This window comes from Artemia franciscana, chromosome 17 (genome assembly GCF_032884065.1).
Source record: "Artemia franciscana chromosome 17, ASM3288406v1, whole genome shotgun sequence".
Classification (NCBI taxonomy): Eukaryota; Metazoa; Arthropoda; class Branchiopoda; order Anostraca; family Artemiidae; genus Artemia; species Artemia franciscana.
The window spans coordinates 43149392-43170432 of NC_088879.1; the positions used below are offsets into that span (position 1 = coordinate 43149392).

Here is a 21041-nt window from a genome sequence, read left to right on the forward strand (position 1 = left end):
AAAAAATTTAAGCGTAGAAAGTGCCAAATTAGCTTGCTTTGTGATGTTAGTAACGTGGCCCTTTCACTGCAGATCGCTTAAGATAGTGATACCAAGGAGTTTGCACTTGTGGACGGACATCTCCGTAGGGATTGGTTGTTGAACGAAGGTGTACTCTTCAAGAAATTGATAGTCATTATATTTGACTATTTGGCATTCACAGTCATGTCGGCCTGTCCAGCGTAACTGGAAATATCTTCCATGATTTCTATGGCTGAGCTCTTCAAATTTTCACGGCATTTTCCCAGTAACAATTAATTCCATTGGTTTAAATCTGACACATAATTTCTACGACACATACAAATTAACACCTAAGAGAAAAAGAGACACTGCTTTCCTACAATCCTATGGCAAAAAGTGTGCATTAATTCCATTGATTTAAATCTATGGTGTACTTATATCTATGACGTACACAAATTAACACTAAAGCGAAAAAATAGACATTACTTTCCTATAACTCTATGACAAAGCGTCCTTCAATCCGCAAGGAGTACAAACTCCATCAATCCGCAAGGAGTACAAATCTATGATGTATTATAAATTAATACCAGACAGAAAAAAAGACATTACGTTCCGATAATTTTATGACAAAATGCGCTTAAATTCCATTGGTTTATATCAATGACGTATCTTCCATAGGGTACAAATGCTACACTATTATACATATTATACTATTATACACTATTATATACGATACGGCAGATCACGTATGGACGAAAAAGGTCCATATGGATTAATACCAAAGAGAAAAAGAGACATTGCGATCCTATAGTTCTATGACGAAAAGTGTGCTTCGATTTCATTGGTTTACATCAATGACGCATTTTAGCAAGTCATTATTATGGCTATTAATTACCCATTATTTGCGGCTATCATGGCTTATTAATGGCCAAACACCAAAAACATTATTATTCGTCGCTATTTATTAATGGCCATTATTTTATGCCAGCATTATTTCTCATTTCTGGAGAGACAAATAGCATCGCCTTTTAAAAATTACAATCCAGTAAAAAGGACCAAAAATGCATCCGCCAAATCAGTTCTTCTCTGCAAATATTTAAGCTAGTAAAAATAAATCTGGGCATGATTTAGTGATTTTTTTTTCTTTAGGCAATATAAAAAATCACTAGAAAGAATGATAAATTACTAGGGGTGGCAACCCTGGGTACTATTACAGAAGTTCTCAGAAATATGTTCCAGCATATAGAGCGCAAAGCTTTTGTCGGTTAAAAATAACAAAATGGATTAGTCTCACAGCTGTGAGACTAATCCATTTGTCTCACAGCTGTGAGACAAATCAACTGTTACAAAAGTCCTATAACAGCTACTTTTTAATGAATGCACCGAATGATTCACTTTATCACCCCCCCCCCCAAAAAAAGGTCCGCTTGTTCAAGCTAGCTCATATGACGGTTTTTATTTTTTCCAGGTCTTTTTAAGTTTTTTCTTTTCCATGAGGGATTTAAACGTTCACGCCAAAATAGACAAGTTAGACACCAGAAAAAGAAAACTAACCATTTCAGCAAATATACATCCAACACTCCACAAGTCTACAGCCATTGTATAAATTTTAGCTCCAAGCAAAATTTCTGGCCCTTTATACCACAGGGTTATTACTTCATGAGTGTAAGTTCTGAAAGGGAAGGCAAAGACTCGAGCTAGGCCAAAATCAGCCAATTTGACACCGCCTTCAGTATCTATTAATATATTTTGGGGCTTCAAATCCCGGTGAAGAACTCTGTGACGGTGACAGTACGACAAACCATTTAAGATTTGCCATGTATAGCTCTGAAAAATAATAAAATATGTTGATTAATTAGTTTCCTAAACCAGAATTGCCAGATTTCAAGTTTAAGTACCCCCTTGCCCCAAAATTGGACAGTTTCGGCATCAACGTCCTGAAAACCAGATAAATAACTGATGGTTCGTATTTTTTTTTTCAGGTGTAATGCCAGTATAAAAAACATGTCCGTTTGACAACAATGTAAGAAGTCCACTAAATAATATTGGCAACAAATCATAATGATACACGGGACTCACAAAAAAACTTACTAAATGTGATAGGCACATTTTGAGATCTAATAACAGAGGGGGGAGGGGTTAAGTTCCCCAAAATCAGGCTGGGGGCAGTGCAGTTAAACATCAAGATCATATGAAACCAGATAAATCACGTCCTGAAAACCAGCTAAATAATCGATGGTTTGAATTTTTTCAAATATTCGAAAAGATATGTAAAATACTTGTCCATTTGGCAAGCATTTACAAAGTTCACTAAATAGCCTTTGCAACAAAACATAATCTTATACACCAGACTGATAATAAAAACCTTACTAGACAAAATTGGCACATCTAATGACAGGGGGAAGGGGGTTAAATTCCACAAACCAGGTCAGGGGCAGTTAAACATCAAAATCCTATAATTTTTACCTTAAATAAGCATTACGTGGAACCTATCAACCTATAGTTTTTATAATTTTACTGGATAATGCTAGATGACGTTAGTTGGAGAAAAACTTCAGTCTCCCACTTTATCGGTTTTTCAGATCTTTGCTTTTATACCAAGAGACCATTGGCCTACCAAGAGACCAGACTTCTGGTCCATGGTACTCGCATACATCAGGCTCATATATATGTGATTCTCGTGGTTGCTTGTCTTCTAACTGTAACGTAAGCTTCTTTTCCACCCTTTTCCCCAGTGACTATTTTTGTTTCAATTATGTTATTATATAAAGCAGCAAAAACCAGGCGTTTCCCATTGATCTTAAAAAGCGAAAACAGCAAAAGCAGGCCTTAACAGTAGCTACACCTACCTGCAGGAAGTGTGACCTACAGACAATCGAAGCTATGCATGTGCCACCACACACAAAGGCTGAGCTTCACTTAAAAAGTGGCACTTGACAGCACCTCCCTGCAACTACTTGGATACACACAAATATACATATGCCTGTACACGCAATAGATTGGCTAACTTTAACAGCGGTCACCTCCCCAGGCAGGTAAGAGTGCAAGTAAAGATGCACAGATATTCATATGCCTGCAAACACATTAGTTTTGCTTACCTTAACAAGGGGCACAGGCAGTCCCTTTGGATTAGAATCAAGTAGTTTCTTTAGATCTTGTGTGAGGTATTCAAAGACCATGTATATCCTCTGATCTGCATGGACAACATCAAGTAGCCGAACAACATTCACATGTTTCAACTCCCTCAATACTGCGATTTCTCGTATTGCTGTGCTTGGAACACCTTCAGCCTCTCTGTTAAATAAAAAAAAAAAAATGAACACCTTCAGCCTCTCTGTTAAATAATAATAAAAAAAAAAATACAAACAGGAATACCTTCAGCCTCTCTGTAAAAAAAATAAAAAAAAATAAATGAACACCTTCAACCTCTCTATTAAATAAAAAAATGAACAACTTCAGCCTCTCTGTTTAAAAAAATAAAATAATAATAACACTTTCAGCCTCTGATAAATAAAAAAAAAAATGAGCACCTTCAGCCTCTTTGTAAAAAAAAAAAAAAAAAAAAAAAAAAAAAAAAAAAAAAAAAAAAAAAAAAAAAAAAAAAAAAAAAAAAAAAAAAAAAAAAAAAAATGAAAATACAACATCGCCTCACTTGATAGAAAATTTATGCTAAAAATAACAAAATGTTGATCTATATTGAAATGGTAATGTTCAATCCCTATTTTTAGATTGATTACTACTATTACTAACAACAACTCACTGCAGCATCAAGCCGTCTGAGGCTAACACAGCTACACACGCTCCTCCTCCATCTCAATCTATTCAGCCAGATATTTTTGGTAAATCTACAATTTTGAACATGAGAAAGACCCAAATCAGCAGAAACCATTTACATATCGGACATAGTTACAAATATAAAAATATTCAAAATTGTAGGCCAGACATTTATCCAAATTTTGTTTACTGTCACAATTCGACAGATAGTCCTTAGACAACCCCAGGTATACTTTCTACTACACCCCTTCATGTAAACAAGATTCTACGATTCTATGGTTTAGGGTACCACCCACAATCTCAATGTAGACCAGCATCTTACTGAACTATTCAAATGAGGGCATTTAGGAGATGTAAAGTATGAGTCAATTAATATCTCTTTTAACATATCACTTCATTTGGATCTCAAACAAACTATTTTTTAAGCCCTCCAAGCCCTGGTCTTGAGGCCGCATCTCCCATAATTTGTCAACTTGCACATCTATCGTAAGGAATATGAGATCCTAACATTGTTTGAAGATCTACTAACAAAGGATATAGAATATTTCCATTATCAGATGTAAATAGGTAGTGCCTTTAAGGGGGATCTGATTTTTTGTTTTCACGAAGAGTAACTTTTTCCAATCAATCTTGTAGAAGATTACGTCTGCATGTAGACATTTTTCCTACCAATAATATGTGAATGAATAACATAAGAAAAAGAAATTCCAATCAGGCAAGCGTACTGGATAGAGTATTTGTGACCACTCTCTTATAAATACCCCAAAGATTAGTAGGAACAAATAAAGATTTACTACAGCTAACCCTAGTTACCATCCAACTGACAACGAGGCAGGGTATTTTGTGAAATACCCAGCCAAGATCCCGAGGATTGAAGTCAGTAATGGGTGTCTAAATTATGCCCAGCGTGTCAATCCAACCAGGCATATGATACACATACCATGAACCAAGAACAAATCCCTTCAGAAGCAATCCAAGATAGACAAGAGAAATTCTCTTGTTAGTACCAGTTCTAAGAATCACATGTTGCTTATTACTGACGGGTGATGCTCTCCTCCCTTTTGAGGGATAAGTGCTGCCTGCCCAAGCTGGCGGGTGGGGTTCTCAGGATTAGGGAAATAATCGTGCACAGCCTGATACTACCAAGGAAGTCTCATCTAGAAAGGCAAACTCTATCTCAAAATACCAGGCCCAAGGGGACTCCCATAAGCCAGCGGTTATTGGTACTATATATATATATATATATATATATATATATATATATATATCTTGATAATTATCTTTTTTTTTATTGGGTTTTACCAGTTTTTATCTGTTTAACTTGCTCTGATATTCCCCAATTTAATTATTGACTTACAAATAATTTTTCATTCTGATATTTTTTTCTTTTGGCATACCTTGCCAGTTTTTATTTTTCGCTTTTTTTTATGATTTTGGCTCTAAAATCCAAATTCAGCCCTTTGTTTTTTTTTGTAGTGATTTTTTTTTTAAAATACCTTATCCTAGTACCCTACATTATCGTGAAGTGGCTTCTAAGAGGGTTCTTCAGGATAACCTGCATCTTAAGGACAAAAAAGTACCAATGGCAGACAAAGCTGACTTACAAGGATAGCGAAAATTATTGCAAATATTGACTGAAAAGTGAGATATTAAAAATTAGTCCCATTTCTCTTACCCATTTTCCTTTCCCTAATCATCGTCCCCATCGATTGGTTTCTTAGTTATGATTCCAAATCACTCTCCGCTACTAGTCTGCACTTGCTTTCTCGCTTCTTGCTAGTTGCAAAGGCTAAGCTAGCCTAACTATCCAGCACCAAGAAGGGTCTTACTACACCTGATTGGAATCTGGCAGCCCAGAGAAGGGCAACACAAGTAATTAAATGAATTTATATTACCCATTATCACTACAAAGCTTATTCTTACCAATAAGCTCTTATTCTTACCAGCTAAAATCTGTGATGCATTACTGGTTTATAAGCTCCAGAAACAAGGCTATAGTTCTCAAAACCTTTTTAGAAATCACGTCTCGAGGATATTGAAGTCACAACTGGAAGGTGATTTTTGTTAGGGGAGCCAACAACTGACCTTTTAGAGCTGGTGGTTAAGCTCTGGAAATCATTTTCTGAAGAGGTGATGCCTGCTCTAAGTGTAGAGTCTAGTGTAGAGCTGGTGGTTGAGTGTAGAGCTGGTGGTTGAGCTCTGGAAATCACTTTCTGAAGAGGTGATGCCTGCTCTAAGTGTTTTCAAATTTTTAGGTGATAAGATTTGGTCCTCAAAGCTGTGATTTACGAAATGGGAGGCAGCTGAATCAATCAATTAACTGCAAAGAATCAAGGCATGCATCCTGAAAAGCACATCATTTGCTCTTCTTCTTTCTGAGTTGGGTTGACAATACCCCAACCTTTGGCTGAACTAATCATCACTATCCAGCTTCAACTTCTTCTTTTACAGAACACAACATTCTCCTTGCCGATCGGAAGTAAGATATAGCAACAAACATGTCGTTTCTAGTCACTTTGATTTTTAGTTTCAATCACAGCCAATTGGTTGCAGTTTTATAACGTAAACAAAAATTAGAATTATCCAAGAGCTTGATACGAAGGCAAGATAAGCTTTCAGCAGATGAAGCTGAAATTGCAATTGCAACATACACCACAGAAAACTGCAATTTTTCTTATTCATTATTCAATTTAATTTTGATGCTTATTCAAAATGTAAAATATTCATCAAGTTTGATGTTACCAATCAAAAGTTACGAGCCTGAGGAAAATTTTCACCAGGGACAAGATTACCCACTAGACCAAAAAGAGTTGCTTCAATGTTAGCTTACAAAAGGATTATTTCGCAACAGAATAATTAACTAAGTTTCAATTTTCATAAATTTTCCTCAGTTGCTCTTTGATTCTCATTGAAGTAACTCGCGTAGCTGCTTTTCCCTACGTGGATAAGTAGCGATAATTGTATTTATTATATTTGGTGGTGGTCTTTATTTGTTTTTAGATTAGTTTTCTTTTAATTTTCTATCTTGTGCTGAAGACGCCTTGTTTTATACAGGCGAAATATCCGCGTTGTTTTAGTCTTAATTCTACTGGCCGTCGTCTCGTTTGAAGTTTTCTTCTTTTTTAGAGTTTTATCTCTCTTGATTGTTTATTGAGGAAAATTTTGGGGGGAAGGAATTTTCCATGAAGGGAGAGCTGGATTTCTATGATCACTTTGACTCTTAAAAAGGGCACTAGAAATTCTGATTACCAAAGAAGTTCTGTATGCAAAATGTAACAAAGCCTAACCAAAATACTAACTAAATATTTATTAAAATATGACTACAATGTAACTACAAAAATTCTCAAGTGCTGGATAACAGATAAGTATTATTCATGGTGAGCCCCCACCGCAGACTTAAGGATAATACGAGAGATATCATAGTTAGGAAAATTTAGGATGGATGAAATTTGATTTCAGGGTACATTTTAAAGTCCAAATATACCAACTTTATAATTAAAATTCAAATATTCATTTAGATAAATTTATATTTGTAGTTTCTTTCAAATGGCCCAGGAAAGTGGAAAAGCCTTAATCTTAATGCAAACATTTACATAGAAAGCTTATTTAGGCTAATAATTTTGAGAAGAACCAGAAGAACCAGAAACAAAGTTCAGACAGTCCACAACGAATCCCTTTGGGTTAGGCTCGGGAACAATAAGCAAACTCATGATGTACGGCCCAGGACCCTCTCCCTGAGTTGACATACAAATGTGTGCCTTTATTGCAAATAGTTGATAATGCATTACCCTCTTTCAGAAACTAAGACTGTGATATGATGTTAATTAGTACACATCACAGAAGAAGTTCCTGAGAAAGGACAGCAATTCCTGATTTTTTTTTCATGAATTTATACAATGTATTAGCACACGACAGCAAATGCTTTGATGTCTAAAGGACATGATGTAAAAAAAAAACTTTGAAAGTAAATTCCCGCACTTTGAAATTTGCCTCTACACCTCTATTACATCACTCACTACAGACATTAGGTGCAGAAATAAAGTAGAAATATAGAACAAAGTAGAAAAAAGCAGATTGTAGAATATAAAGTAGAACATAAATATATTCTAAACAAAATTAATGACTCTGATTATTTTTCATTTTTCTAAAAGTTATTCAAAAATAAAATAGATAAAAATAGAAAAAAGTAGAATAAAGCATATGAAGTAGAAATACAGTAAATTCCAACCTATTTGGAACAGTAAATTTTGTAGCTGTCAAAAATCAAACAAATTTATCATCAATCAAATCAATCAATCAATCAAAAATAATCAAAACAAATCAATAAAAAAATCAATCAATAAAAAAATCAAACAAATTTATGATTCTCGGCTACTATATTTTTGGAAGGATGATGTTACTGCTGTTTTAGCAGCAAGCCATATATCTGCTTCCTCCTGCTTAAGTCTAATTGAGAAAAAAAAAAAAAAACTGGCATTGACCCTGGGTTCTTGTGTTTTGCTAAGGAATACTAAAAAAAACTTTACCTTCTGGTGACATGTAGCACATCAGGTAAAATTCTAGATACCATACCTTATGTTACATTGGAAAGTAGTCTAGTTTTGTACATGAAAATTGAAGAAATGAACACAAAACCTAAATTATGCTTACTCCTTCCTAGGTCTAGGAAATTATGCCTAGGTCTGAAAGGATATTTTCAAGATTCTATCTCTACTCCCCTTTTTCTAAGGCCTACCTCAACACCTAGTGACCAATAAAAAAGGATAGAGAGTCTCTAGAGCTATTGCTGGCACGTCCAATACCCAATAACTTGCTAAAAAAAAGGATAAAAACTTGTTTTTATCCAATGCCCAAAATTATGCATAGAACATGACCAATAAAAAAGGATAGAGAGTCTCTGCAGCTATTGCTGGCACACTGACACTTTCAGTTGCTTCCCCCAATACTCTTGTATAACTAAGTAAAACCCTGTAAAACCAGTTTCATCAATACCCCTGAAAACTAATTTCAGCCAAAGTATAGAACAGTGGTTCCCAACCAATTTTGGGTCATGTCCCACTTGGGCATTTCTAGAATCCTGAAGCCCCCCTCATGATACTTAAATTTTGTGTTAAAATCTTACATATATTCACCTAGAGGAAGCTTAGAAGGCCATTAATTTGGTATCTTCTTGGGTTTTTGTTCTCTAGGCATATTTCATATTAATCAAAAATATTGTCTGAATACAAAACATTTTATGCTATGTATAAAATAAGAATTCTTATATCTGAAAAACAGCCCCCCCCCATTTTTTCAAATAGTCAATAAGAATGATGAGTGGGTAAAATTGTGGCACAAAAAAAGTAAAAAGAATCCAGCTTACTTCTTAGATTGTTTCTTTTAATTTGGCCAAAACACTAGGTTTAAATTAGAAAATTAATTGCTCCTTGTATTACAGTTGTGAGTTTTTTTTTTGCTTTGTTTCTCTTATTTCCTCCTTTCAAGTTTTTTTCTCCTTTTTCACTTTTGTTTTAGAGTCTTGTGTTTTGTGTTACTCTGTAAGTTGTTTCTATGTGATTTCTATTTTGATTCGCATTGTGTTTTTATGTGTTTTTTCTTTGCGTTATTCCACTTATTATACTATTGCATAGTGTGGGTCAAAAATAAGTAATAATCAAACAGTTTGTGGTAACACACTGTGAGCAAGCAGCAACGCAGCTCAATAGTAACCAAAACTCTAAAAACACAATTTTGATAATAATAGGTACATCAAAAGAATGAGCTTATTTTGCTGATTCCAAATATATATAATTTGTCAAGCTTAGTTTTACCCATCAGAAGTAGCAAACCTTAGAAAGTTTGCCTGATTTTTGAAATTGGGGGAACACCTCCTAAATTCAAGGATCTTAATAAAAATTACACAATCAGATTCAGAATACCAGAGAACCCTACCGTGGAAGTTTCAAGTTCCTTTATACAAAAATGTAGACTTCTGCTATTTTTGCTAAAAGAAAGATCATGGATGCTTCTTTGTTTTTTTTTTTTTTTTTTTTTTCAGGGGTGATTCTATAAAAAAAAATTGTCATAGAAGATCAGGAGTCATTCAAACGGAAATCAAAAGCTCTAATGCCCTTTTTAAGTGGCCAAGAACATTACAGGGTAACTGCACCCCTCCCATGCCCCTGTTTTCTCCAAAGTTATTTGGTGAAATTTTGAGATAGCCATTTTGCTCAGTATAGTTGAAAGATCCAATAACTATGCCTTTGGGAGTAAAACGGCCACCCACAGCCCATGGGGAAAGACTTGTAAGTTATGAAATTTGTCCATTGTTTGCACGTGGTATTTGTTATTGGGAAGTATAGACAATTTCAGGAGGGGGGGGGCTGTGTTTGGAGTGGGCTTCCATAGGGAGAATTTTCCATGTGGAGGGAAATTTCCAGGGGACGAATTTTCCAATAGAAATTTTACGCTGGAGAGATTTGACAGAATTCCTATACAAGATTCTTGTTAACTGTCTTGTATTATCTTTGGCAACTCAATTTTGCATGTGTAGATCTTCTGGGCTAATTATCCTGGTCTGCGTGTTTTGATTTCTAGGAAAAAATTGTCATGCAAGGGGGCATTTGAAAAGTGAGAAAGCAACCAATTAGAAAAATCTTTTTCAAATGTGAGTATGATAAGAAAAATTTTTCAGGCTGAATCGTCTGCAGAAAATTTTGCGGGGGGGGGGGTTAAGGATTTTCAGCAAGAACTGTCCAGTGGGAATTTCCACTTTATATGGGATGAAATTCCCACAGAGAAGTTTCCCTGAGGGGGCGGGGTATTTTATGGAAGGTGAGCCAGATTTACCAGCATTATCTGAAAAATAATCAAAAATTAAACACAAAAACAAGATTTTTTTAAACTGAAAGTAAAGAGCAAAATTAAAACTCAAAGCAAACAGAAATTGTTTCATATAAGAAGGATTGTCCCCTCCTCAATATTTTGCTCTTTGAGCTAATTTGTCCCAATTTTTTAAGAACAACAATTGAAACACAGGGGACATTTAATTAGAATAGGAGGCTTTTTTAAAAGTGCTAAAAGCTTTACAGTTTGTGATAACAAACTGTGAGTAAGGAGCAACACAGCTCAATGCTAACCAAAACTAAAAAAAAAAACAATAGATATATAAAGAAAATCGGTTTATTATGCTGATTTCAAATATATAAGTTTTATTAGGTTTAATATTACCCATCAAAGGCTACAAGCCTGAGAAATTTTGCCTGATTTTTTAAACAAGGGGAAACACGCCCTAAAAGTCAGAAAATATTAACGAAAATCATATCATCAGATTCAGCATATCAGAGAACCCTACTGTAGTTTCAAGCTACTATCTGCAAAAATATATAATTTTTTATTTTTGGCCAAGAGTAGAATAACAGATGCATGTTTATTTGTGGTAATAATAGCTACTGAAACATAAGGGCTAGTTAGTAAGGATAAGAAGCATTTTTAAGAGTGCGAAAAGTTTTAGCATAATCAGGTGATTACATTGAACCAGAAATTAAAAGTTTCTAGGGGAAATTTTACATGGGGGGAAACTTTGTCAAATTAATATGCAAATTTCATTTCAATTTTCAAGTGCAGTGAGACAAATTTGAACATGCATTAGTTTTTAAAAAAAGTTCAGAAATTAAATAATAAACAAATTTTGAATAAAACAGAATTAAAAATAAGAAATACAGCAGAAATTAAATAAAAACAACTAAAAATAAGGAGCAACAGTAAAACTTAAAACGAACAGAAATTATTCAGTATATGAAAGGGACTGTCCCCTCCTCATTACCTCGCTCTTTAGACTAAGGTTTAACTCCATTAAAGTGATAAACACTTTAGCATAAAGAGCGGGGGGTTTAGGAGGGGACATCACTTTCATATATTAAATAAAAAAAACAAGTTTTTTCAACTGAAAGTAAGGAGTGACATCAAAACTTAAAACGCACAGAAATTACTTTGTATATGAAAGAGGCTGCTTCCTCATCAACGCCCCGCTCTTTACGCTAAAGTTTGACTCTTTCTCTCAATTCTTCTTTCTAAAACAGTAAAAAAACTTTAGCGTAAAGAGCGGGGCGTTGATGAGGAAGCAGCCTCTTTCATATACAAAGTAATTTCTGTGCGTTTTAAGTTTTGATGTCACTCCTTACTTTCAGTTGAAAAAACTTGTTTTTTTTATTTAATTTCTGAACGTTTTTGAATCAATGCATGTTTTGATTTTGGCTCTCCGCAGAGGAATGATCAAAACGAAATTTGCATATTTTTTTTTTGGCTCAATGGCTTTCTCATAATTTTGATCGAATGATTTTGAGAAAAAAAGAGCGGGGGACGAAGCCTAGTTGCCCCCCGATTTTTTGGTTAATTAAAAAGGCAACTAGAACTTTTAATTTTTTACGAATCTTTTTATTGGTAAAAGATTTACGTAACTTATAAATTAGCTTACGTAAAGAACTTTTGTATTCTCATGTTTTTATTACATATATGAGGGGATTCGCCCCATCGTCAGTACCTCGCTCTTTACACGAAAGCTTAAATTTTATCCCAATTCATTAAGAATGACCCCCTGAATCACAAAAGCCGTAGAATAAGTAGTTGAAATTACCGAAAATACTTTAGCGTAAAGAGCGAGGTATTAGAAGGAGGTGAGCCCCTCATATGGGTAATAATTTCTGTTTGTTTTAAGTTTTATTGCTGTTCCTTACTTCCAGCTGAAAAAGCTTTTTCAGTTTTATTTTTTAATTGTTTTTTTTTTTAATAATGCTAGTAAATCCTGCTCTCCCTTCATGGAAATTTTCTTCTCCCATTACAAATTCTCGAAGGAAAGTTCCCCCAGCATATCCCCCTCTTCTCAACCCCTCCCCCAAACCAAAAAAATCCTCCTGAAAACGCCTGTATACTTCCCAATAACCATTACAATATGTAAGCACAGGTCAAAGTTTGTAACTTGTTGCCCCTCCCATGGGGACTGTGGGGGAGTAAGTCGTCCCCAAAGACATAGTTATAAGGTTTTTTGACTACGCTGAATAAAATGGCTATCTCAGAATCTTGATCCGTTGACTTTGGGAAAATAATTAGCGTGGGAGGGGGCCTAGGTGCCCTCCAATTTTTTTGGTCACTTAAAAAGGGCACTAGAACTTTTCATTTCCGTTAGAATGAGCCCTCTTGCAACATTCTAGGACAACTGGGTCGATACGATCACCCCTGGGGAAAAGAAAAAAAAAACAAAAAAACAAAAAAACAAAAAAACAAATAAACACGCATCCGTGATCTGCCTTCTGGCAAAAAATGCAAAATTCCACATTTTTGTAGATAGGAGCTCGAAACTTCTACAGTAGGGTTCTCTGATACGCTGAATCTGATGGTGTGATTTTCGTTAAGATTCTATGACTTTTAGGGGGCGTTTCCCCCTATTTTCTAAAATAACGCAAATTTTCTCAGGCTCGTAACTTTTGATGGGTAAGACTAAACTTGATGAAACTTATATATTTAAAACCAGCATTAAAATGCGATTCTTTTGATGTAGCTATTGGTATCAAAATTCCATTTTTTAGAGTTTTGGTTACTATTGAGCCGGGTCGCTCCTTACTACAGTTCGTTACCACGAACTGTTTGATGGAACAGTTATGCCTAAGTAAATGTTAAAGTTCAACAATGGATCCTAAAACAAGAAAATGTCTCAAATGTATGGTCACACAATTGCATTGTGTTGACACTTTCTTCTTTTTTGCAAAATAGCAACTGAGATGTCCAATTTGGAGACACTATTCAAAACTCATCAATGGTCTTCACATAGCAGATCTACTATAGCTGTTGCAAAACTTATGAAGAAACACAACCAAAAGATTTCAAAACACAACTAGAGTTAACTTCTTCAACTCTAGTTATGTCATAGTTTCTTTTTGTATGACGACAGGTTTTTAATAAATAATAATAATAATAAAATGTGGTAAATGCACAGCAAATGGCACATTAAATTGACAAAAAGATAATATTAAAGGCAAAAACTGTTTTAGCAATGAAACATTCAGTTGAGACAAAAACTGTCCCATATACAAGGAAATTTTCCAGATTGATAAGATTAGTGTGGGAAAACAACTTCCATGGAGAGTTGCAAAAGAAAGCTATCTTTTCTGTTCCCTACAGTGTATCTTAACCTAGAAATTTCTATAGAAGATAGGCATAAGACCTTTGGACAAATATTCTTTTTGTTAATTATGTTTGAGTCTGCCTTCCTTTGACTTAGATCACACTCATCCTAGAAGGTTATCTTGTTAACTCTTTCTTTGTTAATGGTTTGGAAGTGCCTTCTGTACGTTTCACAGTCTTCTGATAGATGAAGAATGCCCAAGATGAAGTGAGATGTGGATTTTCTTCCCACCTCTTTGGGGGATGGCCATAAGGGCAAGAATTGTGAATTTGGCCTTCAAAGATGATTTTTGGAAGACAGGACCAACTCATCTGTTGGACTGAGCCATTGAAGTTGCTGAAGGTGGATCCTGGTGGGGATTGTTTGCCAAATTTTATGGCACTTGAAAAAATCAATGTATAAAATTCTATTAAGGCCAGTGATTCCAGCAATTCAGCAGAGATATTCAGTTCCAGAAGTTACAAACTGATGCTGCTCATCCTAGTTTTGTATGAAAAATTGCAATAGGGTAAAGTTCTTTGACTCTATGGTAAAGTTGCTATGCATCACCACACCAATTTTTTAACCAAGTCTGAAAATAACTTTAGAACATATCAATTTAGAGGTTAACCACTCCTAAAGACAGCTGGTTAAATAAATAAAGTTAGTAGGCTACCATTATATTCCTCACTTTCTAATATCAGAGTCAGTTTCAGACTTCTATCTTTCTCAGAAAGTCTTTCTAAGACTTTGAGTCTTAGTCTTTAGACTAAGACTGAGTCTTAAGACTCTTATAAAGACTATCAGAGAGTCTTTCCAAATATCAGAGTCAGTTTTGAGACAATTCAACTCCCCCTTGATGGTCTTGGATAGTCTTTGGATAGGTCCCTAGTAATATCTATCTTTGTTCTTTTAAATCTTGTTATACATCATTCTTCTTCTTTCATTCTTAAATGAGTTTGCTGTAATTTTGACTCAATGAATTTATTTTTGCACATGTGAGAACAATAGAATTGTTTATAAAAATATTGTCGAAAATGATTGGACGGCAATGGAAGGAGAGATAATCTGATCAGCCTAATAGGAGCATACTAAATCCTATAAAATATGAATTTCATAATTTTAGTGTTTTCTTCCAGTTTTGTAAGTCTATGGATCCTAGGGATATATCTGGGACCATGAGGGTGCATTATCAGAAAAGCAATCATGTTTTCAGAAAGATATCATAGGCTATATATAGGCCTATAAATTTACCATTTTCTTTAGAGGTAGTCAACCACTAAATTGATACCAAGGTCAGCATCCTATAGATGGAGTAGATACTCCCAAGACCTTCCCAGGGTGGGACTCCACCCTGGGACTATTGGAAAGAATTACTTTATAAGCTTATATAGAATGTTACTATCCAATCTCCTTATAATTAAAAGCATTTTTGTCATCTAGTTGGAAAATTTGGCATGTCCCTATAGGAGAAATCTATGTTTGCCAACTAGTTGACAAGAAAAGTTGCCCCAGAAAACTTCCATTTTCCAACTATTTGACTAATAACTTCTCCCCAGCAACACTTATTTTGCCAACTAGCTGGAAACAAACATTACCCCAGAAAACACTTCATTTTCCAACTAGTTGACTAGTAACTTCTCCAGGTAAAATTCTAGTTTTGTTACTTTTGCTATCTTGGGAAGGGGATTGGTTAGGAAAATGAAACTTCTAAGTATCAGTCTACAGACTAAAATAAGTCCAGGAAGGTATTTTGAAGTGCCTACCTCTACTCCTTTTCCCTCTTGAGGGCAGTGACCTTTGACAACCTTTAAAAATCCATGTATTATGAAAGCAAAACCTTGCAAAAAGGAGCTTCAGCTTCAATGAAGTACAAAAGGCTTGCTTTCAGCTTCACAAGTCTGTTCAATCCCAATTTATTAGGTTCCAATGATCTGCAAACACAATTCCTAAATTTAGAAAAATCCATTGATATGGCTTAAAATTCTACTCAAATAACAGGAATTGCATTTGCAGAACTAAAACCAGGGAAAACAAAAATGATAACTGAAAATTAAGGCCAATTTTTTTTTTGTCAAAGTAATAGGTCAAGTCTGTCAATTAGGCTTAGAAATCAGAAAAGCATTAGGCCTAACCTGGAAGCTTGGCAATACCTTTCCATAGTGTTTTTGGCTCTGGATTCATTGCTGAAAGTTTCATTTTCCTAACTTAACACCTTACCAAGATAAAAAGTTGCTATACTAGAATTTTATCACTTCTCTGCAGCAGAACTTTAGTTTTCCAACTAGTTGACTAATAACTTCTCCCCAGCAACACTTAACTTTGCCAACAAGCTGGAAACAAATTGCCCCAGAAAACTATTCATTTTTCAACAAGTTGACTAGCAACTTCTCCCCAGCAATATTTTCTTTTTCTAAACAGCTGAATACAAACTTAACCTATATATACTTTTGTTAGCCATTTAGTAACTTTTCCTCAGAATAATTTCTTAGCCAATGATGTAAAGAGAAAATAGAAAACATACTATTCGCAGTCCATTGGACTGACAAAAATCAACAGTTTGTGCTTTTAACAAGAGTGCTGCAGCCAAGGTAAACCAAATGAACTGATTTCAAGAGGAAATAGCCTAGAGGCCACAGAACTGAAAGTCTTCTCCTTCTATAAGTACTAGTTTAGGAAACATATCTGCACATTTTTGAAACCTCATAAATTGGTATTGAGCAAAGCTGTGAAGCTGAAAACAGTTTTATTGTGCTTCATTTAAGAAGAAGATCAATTTTGCAAGGTTTCACTTTGATAAAATAAAATTTTTGGTAAAATTCTAGTTGAGTGACTTCTTGCTATCTCAGAAAGGGGTTAGGTTTGGAAAATGAAACTTTCAGGAATGGGTCTACAGGCTAAAGTATATCCTGGAAAGGTATTATAAAGAACCTGCCTCCACTCTTTCTCTCTCTAGGGAGCCCTGAAATTTGCCTACATGACAGGTCTATAATACTTCCCAATCTTAGGCAACACTGCAAGATAGACCCCAGGTTCACATAGATGCAATTTCACACAAAATGTGCATTTTTGCACAAAAACAAGTTCAATCTGTTGTCTGATGTCCATTTCTGTGTTATGATAGCTCAGTGCAGGTAATGAAATATTTCAGTAATGAAACTCATCCATTGAAATGTATCTCTTTGATGGATGTACTGGACTGGTGTGAACAATTTTGCTGTAGCCATTATGCACAAGCTGTTTTAAGTGAGGAAAAAACAGATCTGTGTGAACCAAGGTTTAGCTCAAGTGCAATGTTTTGGTGTTCAAATCAAATGGGTTATAAATTAATGAAGGGTGCTTTAATTTTTCTCACATTTTACAGCAAGAACTATTTCATGGCTAGCCTCAAATTACAATTTTTCTCTGCATCTTTTACTTGTTTATTTTGTCTTTATTATTATGTATATTTGTCTTTATTATTTTGTATATTTGTTATTATGTTTGTCTTTATTATTATGTATATTTTTTTATTATATTTGCCTTTATTATTTTGTATATTTGTTATTATATTTGTCTTTATTATTTTGTATATTTGTTATTATATTTGTCTTTATTATTATGTATATTTGTTTTTATATTTGTCTTTATTGTTATGTATATTTATGTTTATTATTTTGTATTTATTTTGTTGCTCTCATAACATATTGACCTTTGCTGCATAGCTAAGATCTCCAACTTCTACCAATAAAGACTATGCAAATGGGTTTGTCTCTCAGTTGTCCCACCATTTTTCTTCTTCTTTTATTTCATTTGTAGATTTTTTATGACATAACCTGTGTCTGCTTTATTTTAATTAGATAAGATAATTTTTATTTTCAAAATACTATCACAAGCTCTATAGAGCCAAATTCGCTTTATATGTCAATAAAAGCTAAGAAAAAAAAAATTCAAAACAGTACATTAAGTCAAACACTTAAAATTAAAAGGAATTAAAAAAAGCAAAATCATCAAAGATAAAGGGCAAATCAGTAAACTTAACAATTAAATTACAAAAACAAGTAAATCAAAAAAGAATAAAAATGGCAATAGAGGAAAAGGGGAATTTGGCAAGTACATAATCATGAATTATTATTTAGGTGTTCCAGAATAAAGGGTATAAAACTTTTACAAAACCTTTCTGTAACAGCATGGATTGGAGAGTAAGTTAGGATTGCTAAGGAGGCTGACCAGGGGAGTCGGAGTCTAATGGGATTGTGAAAATCAGGGAGTAAGTCCTCAGTACAGGGATTGGAAATGACTGATTTAGCAAAAAGCAGGCAAATTTTTTCCCTCCTTTCTTTTAAGGTGGTAATGTGTGCAGCTTTAAGGAGGAAGGAGTATGGAATTTTGCCTTCTTTGTAAATGATTCTGAGCAAATGCTTTTGGACCAACTCAATTTTGTCACTAAGTTCATTTGAAGGTTGCAAATGCCAGACCCGACATGCATATTCCAATAACTGCCTGATAAAGGATAAGTAAACATGAAGGGGCTGTTTAGTTTTTGTATTTTGTAGGCTTTGGTTATCAACAAAATAAATCTTATAAGATATGCAGTTAGCTACAGTTCCTGCATAGGAATGATTACAAATCTCCCTGGAACTAAACTTGTATCTCAGACCCTATTTTTACATTAACATGTATGTCAAAATTTTGTTGAACTAATTAAACTAGAAAAAAATTAAAGTAATATATGACTGTTTCTGTCTCCAAAAATATACCAGATGATGTGCTTGTAGCTTCTAAATTATAAAAGTTATGAGGTTTTTTTTTGTTTCTTGTAAAAAAAAACCATGATTTTGAAATACAAGGCTAGCACCCAAGACTGTCCTTGAATAGCCCCTTACTTTCAGGTGCAGTTTATACTTACACAATTTGACAAAAATGCATGTTTTTGTCTAATGTTGATAATAAATGTCCCAACTGACATAATCAAAGTAAAAACACATTTGGTTTACAATCAAATTACAGAATCAACTTGCTTCAATGATTACAGTCAGATCACAGGATCAATCTCTTCTGTTTACAATCAAAGTGTAGACATGTTTAGTTTAAAATCAAATCACAGAATTAACTTGCTTCAGTGCTTACAGGGTCAATCTCTGGTAAATTTTTTGTTGTTCATATTGTTGACTTACAAATAAAGTGCTCATACCACTCAATGGCTTTTTAAACTCTTTATAAATATAATAATTGTTTCTATTGTGATTTCAAATTTAAGTCCTTTTTGAGCTCTTGAAAGTGACCAAAATATTTCTAGTTTTTGGGTATAAAAAAGGCTTGAAACATTGGTTTTAAACTCAAAACAAACAAAATTTGCTATAGAAACAATTATTATATTTTATATAAAAAGGCATCAAGCAGTATGTTCACTTTATTCATAAGTCAATAACATGAACAACAAAAAATTCACACAATATCTTTTTTGTATAATCAAAGCATAGACAATTTTGAACAATAAAAAAGTATATATATATATATATATATATATATATATATATATATATATATATATATATATATACATAGAACAATAGCAACAAAAAAAACAATAGATAAATAAAAATCAAATCACAGAATCAACTTGCTTCAGTGATAACAGGATCAATCTCTTTTGTTTACAATGAAGCTACAGAAACAATGTGCTTTAATTCATAAATTTAGACCACAGAATCAAACTATTTTGTTTACATTCAGAATAAGCAAAAGTATATTCCAAAAAAATATACACTAAACAGGCCTATGATTCCCCCATTTTAAAAATTTAAGAACTTTGTTTTTAGAAGGATTGTTTAAATTAGTTCTTATTCAATTGGAGTCTAAGAAACAAGCCTATGGCTACCTCAATTTCTGATTAAAAAAATAAACAAAATACTTTGTTATAACAACCACTAACTCTAGTAACCATTCATAGCCAAAGCATGCCTTCTACAAAAGTAGCTTTAAATGCCTTACTTTGTTGATATATGGAAAAAGAAAATTTCAGTCAGAATTATTGAAGACATTCCCTTTGGATAACTCATTTTTCACACTGAATTATACAAGAATTTGTGCTTGTTTTGCTGTACCACTTTTGTCAAGAGAACATAGGCCTAGGCTATATAACCTATTGCCTAGGCTATATCAATTAGAACCCTATGTATACCAAATCTGGGTATATATTTGCACATTAGGGGGGGGAGGTAAATTTTATGAGGCAAAAGTGGTTTTTATATTTAAGATGCACATAAAAAAGGCATTGAGTGGTATATTCACTTTATTTGAGGTCAATAGGCTAATATGAACTGCTCAATATTTACCCATATTACAATAACAAAAAGCCCTTTGTATAGAATTTTATCAACACACTTAACTAAAAAACAAAAGCTAGACAAGACACAAAAAAAACAGGAATAGGCTATTTTGTGTTTGAAGTAGGCCAGGTAGGCCTAGAGGCTTGAAGACACAGCCAAGCATAATTTAGGGCCTTGGTTGCAGACCTTCTACAGGAATTCATTCATTAAATCAACTACTTTCCAACATAGCTAAATCCCAACCATCTAAAATCTTAACATCTCTCTGAACAAAAGCTAGACATGACAAAAAACAATACTTAACGTTTCAAGTCGAATTCTTTTCAATGCAACCAGTCTGTTATTACATTTATCTTTGGCTTTGTAGACAACACCATAAGTACCTTCGCCAATTTTTTCCAGTTTTTCAAAATTTTCCATGTTCCTGTTAGCTATAACATCAAAAATAAATTTTTATTTCCTTTCTTTATCCTCAGGTTCCCGCCTTTTCCCCAGATTCACACTTTTCAAGTATTTTAAAAGATGGCTCTCAATGTAAATTGGAATCAGCGTTATCTATGAGTTTTCCTCTTGAATTAACACCAGTGCCAACCCCGAAATCAATTATGATAACTTATTAAATAATCATAAATAATGTTCTTTAATGAGCGTAGTGTGAAAATCAAAAATTAATTCCTTATAAAGAAATCTTGACAACCTGTAGAGCCTTTCAAATTAAACGAAAGTATTGTTAGCTAATCTTAACAAATATATATTCTGAGAATTTTCTATCAATAGAAGAAAGAATTACAGCTTATCGTGCAAAGAAAAAAACAAGC

The 21041-nt window shown here is 33.8% G+C and overlaps 1 protein-coding gene across 1 annotated transcript in view; it reads right to left on the reverse strand.

Moving 5' to 3' along the window:
• Positions 1 to 20737, reverse strand: part of LOC136038274 (cyclin-dependent kinase 2-like) — a 30393-nt gene extending 9656 nt beyond the window's left edge. Inside the window, exons 1-3 of the mRNA XM_065721395.1 lie at positions 20528 to 20737; positions 3099 to 3294; positions 1555 to 1827 (exon numbers count right to left, since the gene is read on the reverse strand). Of these exons, the coding sequence (XP_065577467.1) occupies positions 1555 to 1827; positions 3099 to 3294; positions 20528 to 20643 (585 nt within the window). The 5' untranslated portion in view covers positions 20644 to 20737. The remainder of the gene's footprint in view (positions 1 to 1554; positions 1828 to 3098; positions 3295 to 20527) is intronic.
• Positions 20738 to 21041: the final 304 nt, after the last annotated feature.